The sequence below is a fragment of the Lepisosteus platostomus genome, chromosome 15 (assembly GCF_059453375.1).
Source record: "Lepisosteus platostomus isolate fLepPlt1 chromosome 15, fLepPlt1.hap1, whole genome shotgun sequence".
Lineage (NCBI taxonomy): Eukaryota > Metazoa > Chordata > Actinopteri > Semionotiformes > Lepisosteidae > Lepisosteus > Lepisosteus platostomus.
In genome coordinates, this window is record NC_142625.1 from 21,789,249 (window position 1) to 21,811,650 (window position 22,402).

Below are 22,402 nucleotides of genomic sequence, written 5' to 3' on the forward strand. Positions count from 1 at the left end.
GCATTTCCAGCGTGCCTGTCGGGAATTGTAGTAATAATTTCTTGTCGTGTGGTTACACAGATATTTCCTCCAGTTGTTTATTATTTATACTCTTAAAATCGTATCAACAAATAAGGGATGCATTAATTGAAAGGGATGAGAAATAAGATACGGGTAAAAAAAAAAGGATAAACATGTATACGTTTGGACTACTATTCCCAGAGAGCATTGTTCATACCTGAGCTCATAGGGGCCCTCTGGTTTTCTCTGGGATTTGTAGTACAGTATATTTGAAAGATGTCTTTTCGTTTTAACCCACACTGTGACGAATGTTGACTGTTTAAATATAGGGTGTTTTCGTATTTCACTTTAGAGTATGTTTTGCCTGCAAAGTATTAGGTGATGTATTGTAGATACTAAACAACATATTCACATTGGATAATACATGTGCAAAACAACATGCTACGACGTGTATTTGTATTGGTGATGTGATGGTAACTTACAGAAAGTTGTGGTGAATTAAGAGTGATGAAAGAAAGGCATTTAATAATATAAACAAAGGTCGGAGTTATTTTACTGCTTTCATACATTAACGACCCAGTTCAGTTACTTTGCTGTTTTGCCTCCCTGATTTTGTCTTTATGTCTTCATTCAGCTTATCTCTCTGCCGGATTCGAAACAAATGAATGTGTAGCTCCAGTGCCTCAAACTCACAAAGCATAACAATTCATATATTTTCACATTTTATATATGCTGCTAGCTAAACCTAACTGAGCATTAAGCTCAACTTGAATGAATGTCTAAACTGGAAGGTCTGGTGTCTTCTGGTTTTTCTTCCAAACTTGCAGTACTAGTCAATTGAAACCTGTTTTCATAGACACATATACAGTAAGTGATTTTGAAAGAGTACTACTGAAAACACAGTTGATCTAATTCAATAACTATTATTGGATAATTAATTAATTTTCTTATTTTATTTACTACTTATTGCGTAATTTTAACACATCTCACCAGGCTCTTAGGTGTTTTAAAGGTGCAGGGTAATTGTACATGTAATGAAGTGAGGGGCATAATGAACTGTAAAAGACCTTAAGAAAAATACACTATAACCATCCTTCTATTTCCTGAATGGATGAATTTCCTCATCTTAGAACCAGTCTAAGCTGTTGTCATTGATTTTCCACTGATTTAATTCTGATTGGTCCCTTCCCTTCAAAGTCTCATTACGAAAATTGTCAATCTTTGCTTTGAACTCCACCTGTAAGGTTTCCAAACTTTCCCTAATGTTTCCCTCACTTCTGTTTGAACCCCTGGCCTAGGTAACCACAGAATAATAATACAAAATGCATAAGATTTTTTTATTTTTATGCAAACCTATTTTTTCCTGCTGGTTAGTGATAATTAGCAAGCAATTAATGCACAATTTGATGTAAATGTTAAGTTTTTGTTTAAAGACAAGGTAAGTAACCCTTCCTGTCCTGATGTATCCTGTTGATCTGGTTCCAACTAGAATCTCAGGAATTACTGTCTCCACCCACCCACCCTATCTTATATTGGAGGGATATTATATTATATTTCTGTGGAATATTCTAACAATACTGCTGCCATATGTAAAGGGATATACAGTATTGTACATTACTTCAAGTCTGCTATAGTACATATATGAGAAGGTTAGCTCGGAACCAGCGAGAATAGTCTATATGGGGCAGCAATGAAGATAAAGGTCTTTTTGTGATGCTTGTGGTCTTCTTTCACCACTGACACTGTGTGTGTAACACGTTCTATATTAAAGAAATAAGAAGTGATCGAGGTCCTATTTCTGTTGTGAATCACAAGGAAGATGACAAAATGCATAGTTTACATTGTAGTTTATACTGCAAAAAGTCTGTGTTTTTATGTTTCATCTGAATTAAGTAAAGAATCTAATGAGACAATGAAACAATCAATGTCCATTTTTGTTGAAAGGATTCATGAACACACTATACTCTGTATGTGGTGTGTATTACAAATAAGCTGTAGGTAAGTGCACTGCCATTGGTCTTTATTGAGTGCAAAGTTAGTGCAAAGCAATTCTACGACTCAGATAAATAATTAAAGGATATTGACTTTGCCTTGGGACTCACTCCACTGCCTGCACTTGTCCCACAGGAAGTAAGCTTTCTGTTTGCCAACAGTGACAATTTCTAATATGACATTTTTTAAGCCCACCAATTAATTTTGCTTCTCAGTATAAACAAGGCGTTACTGTATATAATCCTTCTTATCTTTGCTGATATGTGAAGAATTTGCTGATATGTGGAGAATCACTGAAGGCAGTTTCATTTATTGTGGGCAAGGAAATGTGATCCTGGAAAAATGGTAGGCTATTAACACAACTAGTATCTTCTAATAGTAGCAAGAATTGTTGTTTCACTTAACATTTTGCTCTTGTCTTATTAATACAATATTTGTTTTATTTACGGATCAAAGCTCTTTTGTTATGTAATGAAGCTATGCTTCTACTTCTGTTTATTTTCACCTACCATAATTTTCCTTTGACAGAGATATGATTATTTTACTTGAAATAGTCCTGCTCATATTCTCATAGATAGCCCAAGAAGCACAGGAAAACCACGCACGTTCACATTAACTTCAGAAAACTCCTCATTCCTGTGTGCCATATCCTCTCCAGCCAACCTTCCCGCCTTAGCTCTCACCTTCACTGTATGCTTTCCACTGTGTTGGACTCAGTAGTGCACATTCTTAAAAGCTTTATCTGAAACCTAGATTCACTTTGACAGTGAGCAAAATACTACTTATCTGCCCATATGTCCCCAGAGAAAGGTCATTGATTAATACAAACCAGTACTGACTTCCACTGCTGTGCATAAATCTGAGACATCTTACACACACTCAGGTGCAAAGATTAATTGCAAAAACTTTTGTTGTTATAAATACAGTTAAATTTGTATGAAAGGAAACCACGTTCAATATTTAACAACCTTTAATTCATATTCTCCAGCTCCTTCAAACCTTTGTTGTGAAAGGTTTACAACAACAAGATTTACAACAACACAAGGCAAACTATATCTGCCAAGAATTGTAGGAATTGATTCATCACATTCACCCATTCAGTTTAATCAAATTCATTCTTATGTGGTCCTGGTCATTAAAACCATGTTTCTTTATATTGAAGCTAAAGACTACGTTTTAATTTATCAGCATTAACTGTTATTGTAAAACACAATGAACACAATTCCAGTCAACCATAGAGTTGCATTTATACAGTACATAAAGAATAAGGGAAAAGATTAGAGCAATGGAAAATGTATCTGTTGTGTATGAAACTTAATTAAATGCAAAAATCCCACAAAGAAAAATAAAATAATGAAGTCTGGAAGGATGCATGCTCAAGAAGAAACAGAAGAACAAATGGATTGTAGAACAAAGAAAGATCTGCAGGAGTTTTGAAAGTGTGAAGAGGTAAAAATGGTCATGAACCAGGCACACTGGAAGAAGAATAGAACAGCAGTGAAGTAAAAAAGCAACATAACTGATCCCAGTACGGGTCACAGGAAGAACTGGAAACATGGAGTAACCTGAAAAAGGAATGACAGTTTGAGAGCAGAGGAAAAGAACCGGGGAGGGCTCTCATCCAACACTCAATTATTATTTAATTATGCTAAATACATTCATTAAATAATACTGATGGCTTTAAGATCAATCCTTAAATTGCAGGAAACAGGCAGTTGAGGATTGTGCCTGTCTTTGGATTGAGAACTGGCTAATGTTTGCCCTTCTAGACAAAATGGGGGCCAATGAAAAAGATAAGAAGAATGTTAATTTAGCTATATAGTTAAACGTGTAGAATTTAAATCAATGGATGTCGTATTAAATTATACCGCTGCACTAGTATAATTATAATTAGTAAGACCTCACTTAGAATGTTGTCTTTATTACAAAAAAGGATTATTCTGTTCTGGAAAAGAGCAACTAGACAAATTACCAGTCCTAAAGATCTGAATCGTTTTGGTCGTGTACATACTGTTGTACTTGTTGTAGAGGAGATCTTTTTCAAATATGCCAAATCCTCAGAGGCATTGCAATGAAGTTCATTTACAACTAAGGGCAGGAGGAACTTTTAACACAAAGGGATATGATGCTCTAGCAGTCAAGCCATGTTGTCAAAGATAGAAATCACTTAGCTACTAGCAACCAAATAAGCAAGATGGGAATGACCTGACCTCGTTGTGATCTCTTTTATGATCATACAGTATATTTTATGTTAGATTATCTGAAGATAAAGTTCATGAAGGTATCTTGGGTGTTGTTTTATCTAGTAGTGTGTTGCTGAAAGGTGAATGAGATTATTTGCTGTAAATGTGGAATTTCCTAATGCATTATTTAAACTATTCACGTTTTATTAAAGGACTGCATACTATGGTGATAAAAGATTACATGCTAAATGTGCTAGCAAGGACTCAGATACATTACCTTCTATTTACACGAATACATGAATTACATCAGAATACGTGAACTTTTAATTGTTATTTACTTTAGTTTTCAATGGAACGGATTTTAATAGCTAAAGATACACGGGTGTCAAATGTCATGCCAATAAAGTGTGCGCACTACTCCTTTTCTCTTACAGATTACAATGCCAGAGTCAAAGTATTATGTTCCCTTGATGTACTGTAGTCCTAGACTATTGTCGCTACCCGCTCGAATACCCACTTTTCAGCCATTTCACCGCTCCATTTTAATGTATTATTTTAATATTGCAATATGAATTATTTAAAATATTAAGATATTGTCCTGTCATCAGCAGTAGGTTTAAATTACTTGTTGTCATTATCTCATACACGACGGATAGATGGTGAAGCTGAGCACTAACGAATTTAAAACGTGCTGTAATTTGGACACTCTCCCTAACTGTGAGCTTTTTCTCTACCGCAATGCTTTGCTGACGATCCCTAAACAGAGGTATGGTTAATATGTGAGGACGCTCCTTGCTCCCCATTCATTTTTTTTTTCGCAGAAGCGGCTGCGGCTCCCCCTCAAATTGAGGCTCTAGATTTATCCTTAGGTGCAATTTTATTAAATAAAACAATAAAAAAAATTAAGCCGCAAATGCCAGCTGTAAATAATAGTATTACGCCGTGATAAGATTTGAATTTTAAAGATTTGATTTAGGAGCTATCTGGCACTTCCTCACTTCAGTGACAGGCGTTATCTATTCTAGTGCTTTCATGGTGTAGTACAGCTCGGTAAAGATTTTATGTTGTAAATTAAGTAGGATTTTTATTTTTCATATCGCTTTTAAATTTAATTTCTTGTATAATGCGGAAATATTTTCGAGCACCGAAAAGGTCATTTTTTGGTCTGCTGTTTCTGTTTTCTCTCTCCACCTCCGCAATTTACTTCATCTATTCAGCACCGGGAATCGGTAAGGGATTTATCCTCATATTAAATTAACTGATGTTAATTGAATATAATTTTATATCGCTGAGCGTGCAATACGGAGTAATGGAGTAATAGGCATTCAGTTGGGGAGTAGTCTGTGCTTTGCTTAATCTGTGTGAATGTAGTAATCACACCGCGATTCTGCACCTGTGTCCGGTAATGAAATAGGCTGATATACTGTCTCTGAAATATATACTGTACGGAAGGAAGAATTCATGATGTTCATGAGTTCATTTTTACAGAAACAAAACATGCATTTTTATGTTGAAACGGGCAGCCTGGTACGGGTAATATTCTAGCATTAAAGGATTGCCTTCCCGTAATATAAGCTAATATGTTAATGTTTTAACTAAGATTCTGGCTGATAAGGTGAAATTCGAATGGTCTGTCTATATACAGTATGCTGATTCACTTACAAAACATTCTCATTCAGTACAGTATTGCCTGTTTATAATTTTAGCAGTAGACATCGCTGTTTTCGACGCATCGTTATGATTATAATAATTTGTAGTTTTCATTATTATTTATTTAACTGCAGGCTTTATCCAAAGTTGTTTTGATGTCCATCTATCAACGAACCTTAAAATAAATACATAAAGCAAATATGTACAGTATAGAGTGGTTAAAGCAGTAATTTAAGATAATGTAATACAAAACAAAAGGAGGTTCAGAAATTGTTACAGTGCTACGCTGTATCTTGGGCTTTAGAACACTTAATTATTATTGCTGGAGTTATTATTATAGTACTGAAATAGGAACTAGTTCAAAAGAGCCTCCAAAACAGAGATGTGTATTCTGTGACCTAGGATGTGTGAATAACACACCAAGGAAGATATTTTCTCTGTAATTGTAAATCGTATTCATTATTTTAAAATATTAGTATTTCGTGTATATTTTGCAGTACTTTTTATTTTAATGCAGAACAGTGAGAACCTACCATAAGATGCAAGGTTGAACTGTTAGCTGTGGATTAGGGACTACGTTTTCACCCACTGCTTGTTAACCCCGTAAGGTGGAGTAGATGGTTTTTATTTGTGCTCTGATCAGAAAAGATTTTCCCTTCATTTGGGTCTCAGTAGTTTTGTCACTGGGGATGTTTTTTGTGTTTACTTGGGAGACGAAATTCACACTGGTCTTTCGGTCCTTTTTGAAGCCATATCGGTAAGCACTCTGGTTGGGCCTTTACTTTCAAATCTTGAGGGATACTATATTTCAGCCATTTCACTATTGCAGGAAATTCAAGGCCATGCTGATACAACAAGAAAGAGCCATAGAAATTGGTAATGTAGCTCCATAAGCCAACATAGAGCTATACTATGATTATTTTTTGTATCATTTGCAATTGGAATCTTCAGGGCCAATGTAATGTGTTTTCCCTTGACCTTCAAGACCGCCTGTGACTTGTTAAAACCAGATTAGTGTTGTGTATTGCTCATTTTTTTGTTTCAAATTCTCTGCAGGTTCAAACAAGACTAACAAGTACTATAGAGAATTTGAGACAGAAAAAATTTCCGCTTCTACATTTAGAAAAAAAGGGAATTCGGTGGAATGTTGTTCTCTGTGAATCAATCCCACCTCTAAACAGTAAACTTTAGTGTCGTGGCTGAAGAAAACATCTGCTAGAAAGGAGAGCAATTTTGTGTGATGTTAATGAATGAGAAATATTACGCAGGTCAGGTCTGTGTTTTGCTGAAAACTGAAGGTTACGTTGTTCCTGTTCAAGGAACAAATGCAGCTTACATTTAAAATATCTAAAGCTACAGTATCTATATCTAGATATCCAAGATGAGAGTGCATCTGTTTATTTTCATCTGAGGAAGCTTCCTTAACATTGTGTCTTTTGTTTCGTCTGTGTGAACTGTTTTAATATGTTTGGTAAAGTAAGAGATTAACAATTCAGTAATATTTGGTTTCAGGAAGTGGGATTGCTTTCTTTTTGGACCTGTGTTTGTATACATTGACACTAGATCAATACATTCAGCATGTACTAAATTATTTGAAGACATTCCTGGCCTAGGCAATGCTCAGCACATCTATAACTAAGGGTGTATCAGAGCTTGGCTGGTCGCAGCTGGATTGTAATAGAGCAATTTAATTAAAACACAGGAGAATCCTGCAAGATTTCATCAAGCCCTTTATACGAGAGGAAACACAAGAGCAGCATAGTGCTTTGAGTAAGAGGAGTCACTCAAGCAAGAAACTACTGTATTTAGGATAGCCCATCATTACACAATCTTGATGCACTTTACTACCAGATCTGAAGAGGGCAGTGATTTACAGGTATATGTTTTGAAAATATTTATTTTTGTATAAATATTTTTGTTCTTACAATATGTGGTAACTGTATTAACGTAACGTAATCTTAACTTGCAAGTGTTTTGTTTTATGAAATGTTATGACCACAGGGTATTAAATACCTTTACTGCTATTGCGAAATCACGAAATCAGTCGGATTAACAGACCACATGTCCATTTTGCGCAATTATCAGTTCAGGAGTTAGAAAGATTTCATGTGGCCGTTTCTAATGAGGCGTATGTGTCACTGCCTCTTTCGGGTGAACTTTCACCTGTGAGGCAGGGAACTGTTTGAAACCAACAGACTGACATGCTCTCACTTCTTGCAGTGTTGTTGCTCTGCTGCTGATTATGGGCAGTGGTTTGAATGCTGAAAACAAAGTATATTAGGTGCTCTTTGCACTTCATGTTCATTCTGTATGCTGGTCACAGACACTAAGCAGTGAATTTCAAGAAAGAAAATTCCTCATTTTAGTGTCCATCTGCTACCATTGAGGAGGCCCTTCCCAGAATCATATTTACTCACCACATGTCTGATAATCTTCATTACAAGCTTGAGGAGAATGAAAGGGGAAACCCAGATGAAAACAGGTTTCAGGGCCAAATTCTAATTCTGGAGTCTACAGTATGAATTGTGCCACATGAACTGGTGACTTAATATTTCAAATAATGTGTTTCCCAGCAGAATGCAGTGTTGAATATGCAAAACAATTGGAGGAAAAGGAAGTATTGTGAATATCCTGTCATTAAATTGGTAGTCAGTCCATCAACTCTTAGAAGGAAGTCTAGCAATAGTTAAAATTAGATTTCCTTTCTAAGATGATTCCTGTTTGTTTGTGCTTAAGATGTGATTTTATTCACTTCACTAGGGTTAATATTTTTAATTTTTCTGTCAGGAAATATTTGCTGCTTTTCTGGGAATCTCTTGGCCAGGTGTAGACGATGGGGAAAGTGTATACCTATCTGACTTAACCATGATCAAAATCATGAATCATAAGTACATTTTTATTTGATTTCTTTAAAATGTAGTGCGGAGCCCTGATTCGCTATAAAATCATACTAATGCTACTAATCTGTTTTGTTAAACTACAGCTAATGTTTCTTGAGCCGCTTAGCTAAAATATAGATAATAATGATTCTCGTGTTAAGTGTGGCCTTTTGCCTAAAATTGCTAATTAGGCAGTAAATACTCCATCGGATGAGGGTACTATTCAGATTCTGTTTGCTAAAAGTCCGAGGCAGTACTGATACCCCTTAAATGATTCTTTGTCTGCTCTGCTGGAGAAATTGGCGCACAAAAATTACATGTTTTTGTTTATTGACCTCTTTATAAACCCTAAGTACAGGCTTGAAATAACCACCTTAGTCTGCATGGTCAGGATTTTATGGTTACTAGTTGTTTAGTGCCCTAGGACTGAGACTGATTGTGGAGGTTGCAGTGATGATTTACACTATGTGGTTGTTTTATCCCTGGTATTAAAAATGAGATCAAATTCAGTTTTTGGTGGCGTCATGCTATCCTACTGCATGGTACTCGCCGATTAGGGTTCGTGTATGTGTTGTTTGAGGCAGATTAAGTGCCTCTTGAGCCAGAGATACTGTGGTGACAGCATGTAAAAGGCCAGAGTTTCATTCCTAGACACAGTAAAGGTCCTGTAGTACCTGACATGAAACCAGTGAGGGTGCAAGCGGAGGAAAGTCAACTGGGGTGTATGTTGTTTAATATATTACTTGATGATGCAGTGCTGTCACAACAGTTACTAATCACAAAGTACAACCCTTGGTTAGTAATGTTTTTCACATGGTCTTAATCTTTAGGAGAGTTATAAATGCACATGACTCGTACTGTACTGTTTCCCTTTGTGGGAAGCTGTCATAGGAACTCGATGACCAAAAAAACATCTGGATTCAATTTTTAATATAGAATGCACGTTTGTCATAAGATCTGACACCCAGAAAAGCATATTTAGATTAAACTGTGATTTTCTGCATCTGAGTGAGTTAAAAGCAAACAATAGCATTAATGAAATGGTGAATACCACAGAAAAGTACAGCGCCTACTTTTCTTTCCTGTAATTACTTATTTTTGCTTTTCTTGTCACATGCTTGGAAAGACAATTATGGAATTGTCAGGCCATGCCTGTCTGAGGTCTTGTAATTTTAATCCTCCTCATGATGAAGACTTAGTGGTTTGCAAAAACCTACCTAATGCAACATAATTGCAGGGACGGACCAAGGGCAGCCGAAATGCCTGTGCTTTTTTGTAAGGGTATAGGTACTGTACAGTATATAAAATAACAAGAGGATACAGGTTTTATTTTATAGATGCCTTTACTAAAGCAAGAACCATTTCAGGTGTGCCAATGCTTTGTGACCATGCCACATCTGGAAAAAAGTTTAGAAGATAGAAAAAGAAAACCAAGATATGGAAGTATATAAATGTTAATACTTCAAGTATTTGTATAAAGTTTATAAATGTACAAGATTTGGGGGGCACACGATCATTGTGTATCGTGTGCCCCATTTAAAATGACAGTGTGCATGCCTCTGCTCAGAGACCAGACTGAAGGTACAGTATGCAACAGAGTACAACAGAGGCCTCTCAAAGTGCTTATTGAAACAGTATGGACTTTCTTGCCTCCTTATGCGTTACTGTAAATACCATGGAAAAATATTCTTAGAGAACCTGCCGTTGTAATGGAAAATAGAGTAAGAAAGCGTCTTTTGCAATTTAAAGTGAGGTGATTTATAAGATACCTTGACATCACATATTTTATTATTATTCATGAATGTTGCTATATTTATGACTTTGTTCACGGACAAAAATACACATGGTGTGTGTTTTAACCATGCTAATCATGTAAGGATTAGCAAGGTTAATGGTGAAAGTCCAAGGGTGTCTGAATGCTCTCTCCCATTTTTAACAATGGGATTTAGCTGCATATCAGTTTTATCAGACGAGTCATATCCAGAACTGTATCCAGCACATTCTGGCCTTTTTCTAACCTGTAATGTATTTAATAAAACTCAAGACCTTAAGTCAGCAAAATCAGTAGGCTATCTTAAAGGGAAAAACATGACTTGTGATTGAAATACTACAGTAGGCATTCATAAACTGTAGGTCACCGAACCTACATAAGGCTTCAATAAAAAAAAAAAAACAACAGGCTAACAAGTAACTTAGAGTGTAAGTCTGGTTTTAAATGTAATGAAAACACTAGGAAGAGCTGACTAACAACCCTGTAAACACTTTGAACTTTGAAGCATTTTCTACTGACTTATTTATCATGCAGTAGATATGGCTTGTTCTGTCTGAACTTTGCAGAATGGGTTGATGACTTAATTAGACCTTATAAACTGTACTCTTTAAGCTTTTCAACTGTACTTTGTTCATACTGTGCCTTCTGGTAACAATCAAAGCCGAGCGGCTTTGCATACACATACGTGCACGTACCAGCCCTGACTTCAGCACACCCAGAGAGTTACTCCAGCTGCTCGGCTCCAACACACCCGGAGAGTCACTCTGGCTGCACAAGTGTATGTCCCAGCCCTGGCTACGACACAACCAGAGAGTCACTCCAGCTGCATACGTGCATTCCCCAGCCCTGGCTAAAACACACCCAGGGAGTCACTCCAGCTGCTCGGCTCCAACACACCTGGAGATGAACGTGTACATGTCCCGCCCCTGACCTCTGCTCACCCGGAGAGACACTCCGGCTACTCGGTTTCAGCATGCTAGTGGAGCCTCATGGCCGCTCGGAGAGAGGCCAGCCGAACCTGTTCCTCGTTTACAAAGTTAAGATATTTCCACCGCCCGCTAGTCTGAGGCTGAAATCAACATGCATGTTTTAGTTAAAGCAACAGTCTGCATCACGTTTCTGAACAGCAATCCCACTCTTAATCGTACTGTGGCTTCTCCTGTGGAGCTGACAGGTGTGTCCTGAACCAGCCAGAGAGCTGTACCCTGTGGCTTTTTTTTTCTTTTTTTAGGATATAGGATATGTCATAATAAAAAGACTTTATAAGAAAATACTTGAAAAGTGGAGATATTGTTCTTCCCCATTACCGTATTTCTCAGTGAGTTCATTGAAGGGTATGAAAGTGGTGTTCTGAAGAATGTGACTCAGATGCATGATACCTTTTTGTTTCCAGTCTTTAATGAGAATTGATTTATTGTTCATTCGAAAGTCGGGGTTATGCCAGATTGGAGTGTATTTGCAAGGTGTCCATGTGGATGTTGCAGTTTTGTTGATTTTTCAAGGCTGTTGAAATTGCTGTATTCTTAAAACAACCATGTGATTTTATAGTAGTATTAAGAAATGGCAAGTCAGTAGGTGAGATTCCCTTACACTCATTTCCTTAACTGTTCCATTTCTGTCCAAAGGTATTCCTGTTGATTAGGATGAAGCCATTTAGTGATGTATTGTAGCTCATTTGCCAAGTAATAGTAGTAAAAATTGGGTGCTTCTAATGCTCCCTGAGTTTTGTGTTTCTGTAAGGTGGTTAGTTTAATCCTAGGTTTTTTGTTTTTCCAATAGAATTTATTATTATTGAATCAAGTGACTGAAACAAGTTAGTAGTGAGTTGAATTGGGATCATTGCAAACAAATAATTGATTTTAGATAGGATTGTCATTTTGATGGTTGCTATTCTACCAATCATGGAGAGAGGTATGTTTATCCAGCGCAGTAAATCATCTTGTATTCTTCTTAACAGTGGGTCAAAATTTAGTTAAAACAACTAAGATACCTGATATTGCCAGTAGAGAGGGGAAGAGATAGTTTTCAAACTGCAGCATTCCAGTTATCTGCACACAGCGATAAAATTGTGGATTTATTCCAGTTTATGGAGTAATTAGGTTCTTGAATAGAGTCTGATGGATCTTGTAAATATAATAAAATATTGTCTGCATAAAGACTGTTTTTTGTGCTGTGTTTGGAGGCTTTGGATTCCCATATTTTGCCGTATTGCAGCAGCAAGAGGTTCAATACAAATGGCAAATAAAGAAGGTGATAGAGGGCATCCTTGCCTAGTTGCCTAGTGTGTAATGCAAAACTTTGAGATGTTATTCCATTGGTTGTGAATTTAGCCATAGGTGAGTTGTATAGTATCAAGTGAGTAAATGATTCACCGAAAACACATTTCTGTTAAGCGGTAAACAGAAATTCACAATTTACTTTATCAAAGGCTTTTTCTGCCTCTAATGACACAATTATTCTTTTCAGACTATTGTTTTTAGAGATATTAATTAAATTAAATAGTCTGCGCATATTGCTTGAGGAGTGTCTGCATTTAATAAACCCTGTTTGATCTGGATGTATTATGAATGGAGTAACTTTCTCAATTCGGGTAGCTAGTGCTTTACTGATCATTTTGACATCTGTATTAATGAGAAATAAAGGACGATAACTAGAAAGCAGGGTTGGGTCTTTGTTAGGCTTTAGGAGTACTGAGATAAAAGCTGTATTCATTTCTGATGGGATTTTTGAATAGAGTTTTATTTCAACAATCATTCTAAGAAACATTGGTGTGATTGTTTCCCAAAAATGTTTAAAGAATTCAGCAGGGAAACTATCAGGTCCTGGAGCTTTATTTGACAACTGATTGAGTGCATTATGTAATTTGTCAGATGTTAATGGGATATCAAGTTCATCTGCTTGTTCTTTTGTTAATTTTGGAGGCTTTATATTGTTGAGAAATTAATCAATATCTGCTTGATTTGGTTCATGGTCTGAAGTATACTGTATAATTTTACTATAAACATATAGAATGTACAGAAAGTATCGTTTATGTCCCCTGGTGTTTGCATTGTATTCCCTCCCAAATCTCTAATCACTGGAATAATCGATTTTTCTTTGTTATGTTTTAACTGATTTGCCAAGTACTTTCCTGATTTATTATTATACTCAAACCTATCATATAGGTATGCCGCCGTGGCTTGTGGCTTGTGGCCGTGGCTTGTAGTTGCATGCGGTACGGGTTTGTACCGTGCAGTTTGAATGGCTGGATCTGTAGGTTGCATAGTGAATTTTCCCTTTTTATTGCCGGGGAACAAATCAGTGTTTCAGTGGCTGTTCACTTAGTATGACTGGCTGATTTCTGTACAGAATGTGACCATGAGCAGGAAAAAGATTTCATGTATATTAGTTGTGGTGCTTGATATATAGAAATGTACGTTTCTAAGCTTGAGAAATCTGTCAACATCAAGACTGATGAGATTAAAACTTGTATTTTCCCTACATTGTATTGTAAATTAGTACCATCAGACATGTAGTACAGTGTTGATTAATGCTGCTATCACAAGTGTATGTTCAGGAGCTGCATGTTTTAATGGGTTTGTCCTCTCCTTAGGGATGATTCAGCTCTTGCCCTATGTATACTGTCCTTCAACAGGAGATTGATGACGTTTAGCCTCTGGCTCTGAAAAAATTAATTCATGTTTCCAAGGGTACTGGCGATCCTGGAAAATTACATGTTTAATTTCCTTGCAGAAAAATGACTGAAAAAATAACTCAGTGACTGTGTCCTACAAAAGGGAAAAAAGAACTGAGGTTTACAGTAGGCTACCCTGCACTCACAGCTGTTAATATTGAACTATGTCTGTGCTTGTTGAGAAGTGAAGATGGTGAGGAAGAGTATGAAGCTGAAGACAACCTATTCTATAATGGAAAAGTTGGCTGCCATCAGGGCTTAAATTATTTTTATCAAAGAAATGGAGCATAGTATATGATGTGTGGACAGGGAGAACAAGGTTAACAAGCTTTAGTGGGATTACGATGTACAGTAATGTATCTGGGAGAAGAACAATCCTCTGTTGATGCGCCAAGAGCATTAGAGCAGAGGGCTTACAGCTTAAGACAGTTATCTGCATGTTCTGTAGGCCTTGTCTTACGACAGGAACTTTGGAACTTTATCTAAGATGGCATCAAGAATTAACTAGTGCTAAAGTTATTCCCAAGCATTTTGGAGTCACGGTCCTTCACAGTATGAGTAATAGATTCGCTGCATTTGTTTTCTCATTTGAATCCTTTTTAGTCATCCTGTAGTAACAGGTACAGCTTTGCTCTGCCCTTGCTGGGATTCAATCACAGTTGCTCATGGGCTCAGAGCATACACAACGCCACTCCCTTGTGAGGGGTAAACTCTGCTATGCTGCTGGATCAGGTACTCTGCTGAAGGAGAATTCCAGGTTTGAAGGTTGTGACATCAGTGCCACTGACCCCTGATATGCTGCCACAGCAAACAACAGTACTTGTTACAAACAGTTGTTAATGGTCAAAATACTTTTGGTAATGGTCCTAGAGATCTGTACTTATATTTATTTTCTTAGGTTAGATACTGATTACTTAATTATATGAATTGATATCATCATTGTATTTTTAAGAAGAAAAATGTATTGACTGCACCTCCAAATTGTTTGGCATTCCATTTTTATTGTTTGGAACCAGGTATTGTTAAAATGTAAACTTGTTTGCCACTGCTAAAAAGACTTGATACATACACAGAGTTTAGCATGGGAATCATTACCCTGCAATATACTGCATGTAATGTGTTATAAGGTGTTTCTGGCAAGTTTATTACTTCCAGGCATTCTAATGAGTACTAAAGTAGGTGAGAAGATTAAATTAACTGTAACTGTCAAAAACTGTGCACCACCCTTTAGACATCCATGCAGATTATTATGCATCTGCCTTGTTTTAAGAGGATGCTTCCTGGAAAAGTTATTTAAATGTATTAAACAATGTATTACAATGCAGTCCAATGTTTAAACCGCTGAACAGTTCCAGCATATGATAACCCACAGTTCTTCTCAGCATTAGGTTTCTAAAGTTAAATACTGCCCAGTTTTACACCTAGATTTATGTATTTGTAAAAATTCTCCCTGAAAGGGAGGTTTTAATATTCCATTCTTGAGACTAAAAAGTACAGAACACCCAGGAAAAACTGTAATAGAGTGCATGCTTTATAAAATATGGCTACAGCTGTTTCTTTCATAACAGTTTACTTCTTTTTGAATGACCCTAACATTTGCAGTTTTTTTATGTCAATTCACAATTGAGATAATTTTCCCTTTATAAATGAGGCCATGGTTCAGTCTTAAAGAGAATGAAGAGAGTTCTGAAGTTCAAAATCATTGAACATATTCCATTCATGATAAAATCTCAGGAACATCAGCTACAGTATATTCATGTTACCAAAACATGGGTCTTTTTCCTGCAATACCTAAAGGCAAAATCTTTTTTCTCCGCAATTAAGAAGTACTTCAGAAGTACACCACGAGAATGATTGCAATAAAACCTTGGCTGTCACTTGGTCATATGGTAGTCAGACGTGCAATGATAAACCACACATGATTTGTCCATGGTTGCTGCATAGACAGTAGTGCTAGAAATAGTGAATTGAAGTTAGTGTGAGTAGGGTAGAATGGTCAAGGCTCATATTAACTACTCTACTGTATGTTTTCGCCAGTGGCAGTAATTTGGTAATTTCTATTGAGTTAATTATGGACTCCAAATAATACATGTAGCAAATACCTTCTTGTGACAAGCAAGGATTTTGATCTGCTGTACTTCAGTGATGCGCTGATTGCAATTCTAAGTACAACATGGTTTCTTTGTAATTCTGGAGCCTTTACTGGCGTTGCCTTCTGTTATTGGGAAAGTCATTTGCATAACATACAGTAACACAGGATCAAAATGTAGCCGGAGAGAATTAATTGAATATGGTTGCAATCCTTGGCATAGTTCTTGACCACAGTTGTGAGACATTCTTCTGATTCGTTTCTGAAAACAATATAAAATACAAATACAAATAGTACCTCACAAGTGTTGCATATCCAACTGCCATTTCAGTCAGAGTATCGCAGTATGTACAGTGGAGTATAATTTTCTGCACTTTATAAAACCAGTAATAATAAATATAAAACTGAACTTTATTTTATATAGCACCTTTAAAGGTGGCTTCTCAAAGTGCTTTACAGAACGACAACAACAATGAAAGAAAGATATACACAATGAGAGGAGATAGAAGATGGGGGTATTACAATGTGCTAGGAGCAAAGGGGTATTTAACAGAATCAGCTGAGTAAAGGGCCTTCTACAGAAGAAGATTTTGAGTGTACATTTGAAAGAGCTTAGGGAAGGTGACTGACTCATTGTCAATAAAGTGTGTTTTTTTGTTTTGGTAAAGGGGGGAGGCAGACCTGATGGTTTGAGTTTTAGAGGCGTCCCTGTAATTCCCCCTGTGACACATATCCATGGATCCGGACAGCCCTTGGGGGGATTGTGCAAACCCACTTTCGCAGCACATCATGTTTTAACCATGCAAACGGACTGGATTAGCCAGTTTCTGAAGTATCGTTGAAGTCATACGAAGCCAAGTTCTTCCTGTTCAATTTATCATTGAAACTGGCTGTCACAGATACAATAATAATTTTTAATCCTTTATTTTTAGCCCAATCTTAATTTTATTTTTAATTTGGTTTATTTTTTAGAAGAGCCAAGTGTACAGTGCTTATCTGCATCATCTTACTGGACTACTGTATGTACTGTATGACAACAGCAAAAATTAAAATGAAAATTAATGACAACTAAATCATTTTAACTGAATGCTTTAATTTAACTGTAGTATTCTTCCTTCTTCTATTGTCAGGTCACTTATTTTGAGAAGCAGAGTTGTGACTTAAGTCTACAGTATATCTCTTCATTGATGTCTTCCTGTGTGTGTTGTGGGGTTGTGTTATTACTGTATGTGCAAAAGCATCAGTGTTTTTTCCTGGAAATAAGGCATGGCAAGATTGCGTTAGCACTGGCTCATCTGCATTCCTTCCGCATTGCTTAGACCTGAGTTATGTACTATACTGCAGCACAAAAAATGTTCATTGATAATGTTTGTTTCTTGCACATTCAAGGAGAAATCCTGTTCTCCAATCCTACATCTTAAACATTGTGCATCATATTTAAAAGCCATAATGCTGCTGAGGTTTTCTAATGGGAAGAAAAGTGTCAACAAAACCGTGGAATATGGTTTCTCTACCCTATTTGAAATCCATTATTCAAAGTGTCGGTCCGTGGAAATGAAGAACGGAGATAAGAAGGCCTTCCACATGCTTCTCCTTCTCCGAGAACACACGAGGTTAAACACGAGAGGAATTTTACAGAGAAGAAATGCCTAAGAATTACACAATTATCAGGGAAAACGAATTGAACTGGCTGCCGAACCTTGTAGCTTTAATGGGGGACACCACAAGGGCTTCTTGTCATATGACAAGCACATGACTTGGTTTCATGTGATAGTGAGCCGTGTGGTCAGGTCACATTTGCACTGGCATTTCCTTGAGGCAATCCCAGTGAAGGGCTGCCCTGGGCTATGGCAGCACTCTTCAGTGTCTCATGACTCTTCTTATTGAGAGTGAGGGGTATTCTTCCCAGCAAAGCCTAGGCTTGTCTTCTGAGACTTAATGGAATCACAAGGTAAGAGTTAAGTTTGACTGGAGAGACAACAGCCCACATTGTTTGCAGTGTGTTGGAATTTGATTAGGCCCGAGTGAATTGTCAGGCCTGATTGTCAATTCTTCACTACATTCCCATTTACTTTTATTTTACTTTCATGATAGTTGTATTTAGTTGAGGTTTCCACATTTGCACATGGATATATAGCTATGAGACACAGTCACGGTGGTCTTATCTGGTTTAATATAAAGGATCCTGTCCTCTTTTCATTTTTAGTCTCATGCATCTATTCCATGGGACTAGATAGACAGCAAATGTAAAGTGTGAGTTTGTACGGTATTTGTTGGACTTTAGGCAAGTTTCAGTTGGCACTATGTGAGCAATGATTTTCGGTTCACATGGGAGTGAATAACTTTCAGCAGAAGATAGATGGCAGGTTGAAGGGTATGCCGTCTAGCTTGTTTCCTAATGCACAGGTTACACCTTAGGCTACTTTTCAAATGGATTTTCTCAGGCTCCAGCTTGAGCGTAGCATTTGTGGAGTTTTTGTTTTTCCATTGCTGTGTGAAGCAACATGTCACATGTGAAGAAAGACTTGTGCCACTAGTTTTCTGAAAATGCACCCAGCATCCTCCTCCAGCAGGCTCATTGACTTATTTCATTGAAAAGAGAATAACTGTTGTTCTGCTTGGCTTTGGATTTTGTTATTGTTGTAGGCTTCCTGGAATATGCGAAAGATCGGTGGGAGGGACAGTAGCTTGTTTTTACAGTTGATACATCATTTAATTTAGAAAAGTCAAGAAAGCAAAGTCACAGAACAGTAAAACGCACACTGTGGATTTCAGTGCTAGTACTGTACAGTACATGACAAAAATTTAATGAACAAAAATGTTATGAAATTGAATTAACTAAAATCATCAAGTCATTCAAACTGGAAAGTGGCAGAAATGCTAAATATTGTTTTTCAGCACCAGTGAATCACAATATCAATACATTGCTTTGAATAAAGCCTCCTTGGAACACAAAACACACTGTACTGCACTTGTCACCAGTCAACAGCAATGTTTGGGCTGTAAGCCCACTGTGTGTTGAGCATTACACTGAACCAAACCCCAGTGGGAAAACCAAACAAGACTGAAAATGAAAAGCAAGGAACAGAATGTTTCATTTCCACTGTTTGGACACTGAATGTGCTCTAAACTCGCAGGTGGAGGTGTCTGTTGAAGATCCCATTTCAGAGCATCAAAGATTGCTTTGTTTAAGAATGGAACAATGTGAATAGTTGCTTTGGTAATCTGTATTTGATAATCCCTTGAGCTAGCAAGATGCCTGGCAGTTTATAATTTCCAAAGAGATGCGTGATGAAATCTACAGCTCTCAGTGCCAGCTATACAGAAAACTTATTTAAAGGTTGGACTAGCATTACAATTTGGGGCAGCTTTAGCTATTACCATTGAACAAATTTACATTGAATTTACATATTATATAGCAAATCTTATAGAACTGTATGCTTCTGACCCATGGGGTATTTGTTATAACCATTATTCGAAAAGTTACTACTTTATGCTTAAAGTAGATGGGTTTTCAGCCAAATTACATTAACATTAAGGAATGTCCTGCTCAGGGCTGTAAGGGAAAGTCCTACAGTGCTGTTTTTACTTTTAGATAAAAATGTTCATATAGGCCAGTTTACTTATCACTTCTTGTGGTTGTTTTAACTTTTCTTTTTTTAGCTTGTAGTTAACTTGCCAGGTCTTATTCATGTGTTTTTCATTGTTTTTTTTGGTAATAGTGTTCCTCCTGTAAAGTGCTTTCTGGAAGAAATGAAAAAGGGACCTTCCCCTGCCTTGAGCATTAGGGGTGCAGATTGCTGGTGGAGTCATCTGTCACTCCTCACCTGTGGCTGGGGTAGCGCAAGACGCGGCTGATCATTTGCAGAGAGCCTGCAGGCAGTGTAGGCATCAATTTCTAAAGAGTTTTTTTTGGGGGGATTTTAGGCACGTTTCAGGTGGCACTATGAAAAAAAATTCTTACACTTATATAGAGCTTTTCTGGACACTCCACTCAAAGCACTTTACAGGTAATGGGGATCCCCTCCACCGCCACCAATGTGCAGTCCCACCTGGATGATGCGACGGCAGCCATAGTGCGCCAGAACGCTTAACACACATCAGCTATCAGTGAGGAGGAGAGCAGAGTGATGAAGCCAGTTCCTCAGATGGAGATTATGAGGAGGCCCTGATTGGAAAATTTGGCCAGGATTCTGGGGTAACACCCCTACTCTTTTCAAGAAGCGCCATGGAGAGTCAGGACCTCGGTTTTATGTCTCATCTGAAGGACAGCACCTTTTTTGCAGTATTGTTTCCATCATTATACTGGGGCATTAGGATCAATACAGACTGCAGGGTGAGCGCCCCCTACTGGCCCCACTAACACCCCTGGGGATTCAGAGTGAGTGGGTCTAAAATGAAAAAAAAAACTGGTATAATGTCACATTATGCATAGTTGATAGTAATAGTTGTCAGTCTGTAAAAGAGCATCTCTGAATCATTAGTATTTTTTTTTAAATGTGGGGTAAAAATGTGCCATTCAAAGTTGTTTTTTAAATTCCCTTTTTCAAAGGTACTGTATGCTCTATCCTCCCTTTCCTGAATTAACCACATGCACAGTCAGATAAAATGATGATTTTGAGGGAGAGAAATGCTGATCAGAGTTACACTGAAGGGGGATGGCAGTTTAATTGCCACAATCTAGCAGTAAGGCAGTTTACTGAGTAAGCCCTGCAGACCATTGGCCGTTAAGTTCAAAGTACTGTAGGTACTGTAGGTCCTTTGAACCTACAGTTCCTGCAGAACCTGCAGTAGTTTGATTTCACATTGTCTGTGGTTATTTTCCATTTGCTAACCTTACTGTGGCCTGACGGCATATTGCTTAACATTGCTTAAACAGTTGGGCGAGAAATACAGAATGAGTTTTAACTGTGAAGGAGAGGAGAAAACGGCTGTCCACTGTGATGTAGCTTTCTGTGCACTTATTCCTACGGATAGAAAGCTGCACAGTTACAGTAATCTTTGAAAGTGTGCTTTTCATATGCTTCAGCAAAACAACTGCAATTGTTTTGCTGAAGAGCTGTTTTGTTGGGAGAAAATCATGTAAATCAGAAAATGTCATGTACTGTATGACCTGTGAACTCTCCATAATGATATATGAGATCAAATACAGACAGATATATAGACAGTGCTGAAATTATGGTGAGTCTTCAGAATAAAAACAAATACAGCTCCGTAAATTTACATCCGTTTACATACATACTGTAAGAACAGTTACAAACAAGAGGGGGTTAATTCAGACCATCTAGCCCTTTAGTATTTAGTAGTTAATAGATCTGAGAATCTCTTCTAGTCATTTCTTGACAGTCAGGCTTTTTGTTCCATACTTCCACTATCCTGTTGTGTAAAGAACTGCTTTCTGATCTTGATGATTTAAATGCATGTACAGTACACTTACAGTACTTTACTCCTGTGACCTCTTGTTGATGTTTCTCTGTTTCACTAATGAAGTTTTCACTTTTCCGGTGTCTTTGAACTTTCTGAACATTTATTTGGAAAGTGCTTTGAGATTGTGCTTACTCTGCATAAGTACTTTACCATTGAATGTGTTTGCTAGTTAATTAAATAATTGATTGCGAATTGTTCTGAAAATGAAGGCCAAAAAGATTAAGGCTTCGTTTTCTCTTTTTCCACTATTTTTCCGCTTGTGAAGTATTAAGAGTATTTAAGCGCGTGTTGAACAGAACCCCAGAAGCAAGCTGGATAGAAAGGAAATGTCTTAAAGACAGATTAATCACTCCTGTCCAGATTACTTAATCTTATAGTACTGGAGTGGTTCACTGTTTGTGATTCATTGTTAATGAAAAAAGCTACATAATGTGTATTAGTCAAATATTTTATTGTATACACAGCCTCGGGATATACATTAAACAGTTGGAAAATTTTATACAGTAAATTTACTTAGTGCATTTCTGACTTTATAGCATGAACCTGATAGGAAGGAGGTTTCTTGCATTGTACAGTATCTTAAAAGTCTTTGAATGATTGATGTATGTTTTCCTTTGCCCATTAAGCTTAATTATTACCTGCACTTCACAAAGAGAAACCACATAATTGTTTTAGCAAAGTGTCATTAGCTGCAGCAAAGTGTCATTAGCTGCACCTGGGTTTATACAGTAGTATTTT

General features: G+C 37.1%; 1 protein-coding gene across 2 annotated transcripts in view; it reads left to right on the forward strand.

Annotated features, from left to right (window-relative positions):
* Positions 1 to 4,962: 4,962 nt before the first annotated feature.
* The window catches only part of b4galt5 (beta-1,4-galactosyltransferase 5), a 35,247-nt gene continuing 17,807 nt past the window's right edge, over positions 4,963 to 22,402 (forward strand). Inside the window, exon 1 of one of the 2 annotated variants that reach the window (XM_088608433.1) lies at positions 4,963 to 5,404. In XM_088608433.1, coding sequence (XP_088464559.1) covers positions 5,299 to 5,404 — 106 coding nt within the window. In that variant the 5' untranslated portion in view covers positions 4,963 to 5,298. Of the gene's footprint in view, positions 5,405 to 18,057; positions 18,189 to 22,402 lie in introns of those variants that run through there. The other variant, XM_088608434.1, reaches the window with a different exon arrangement.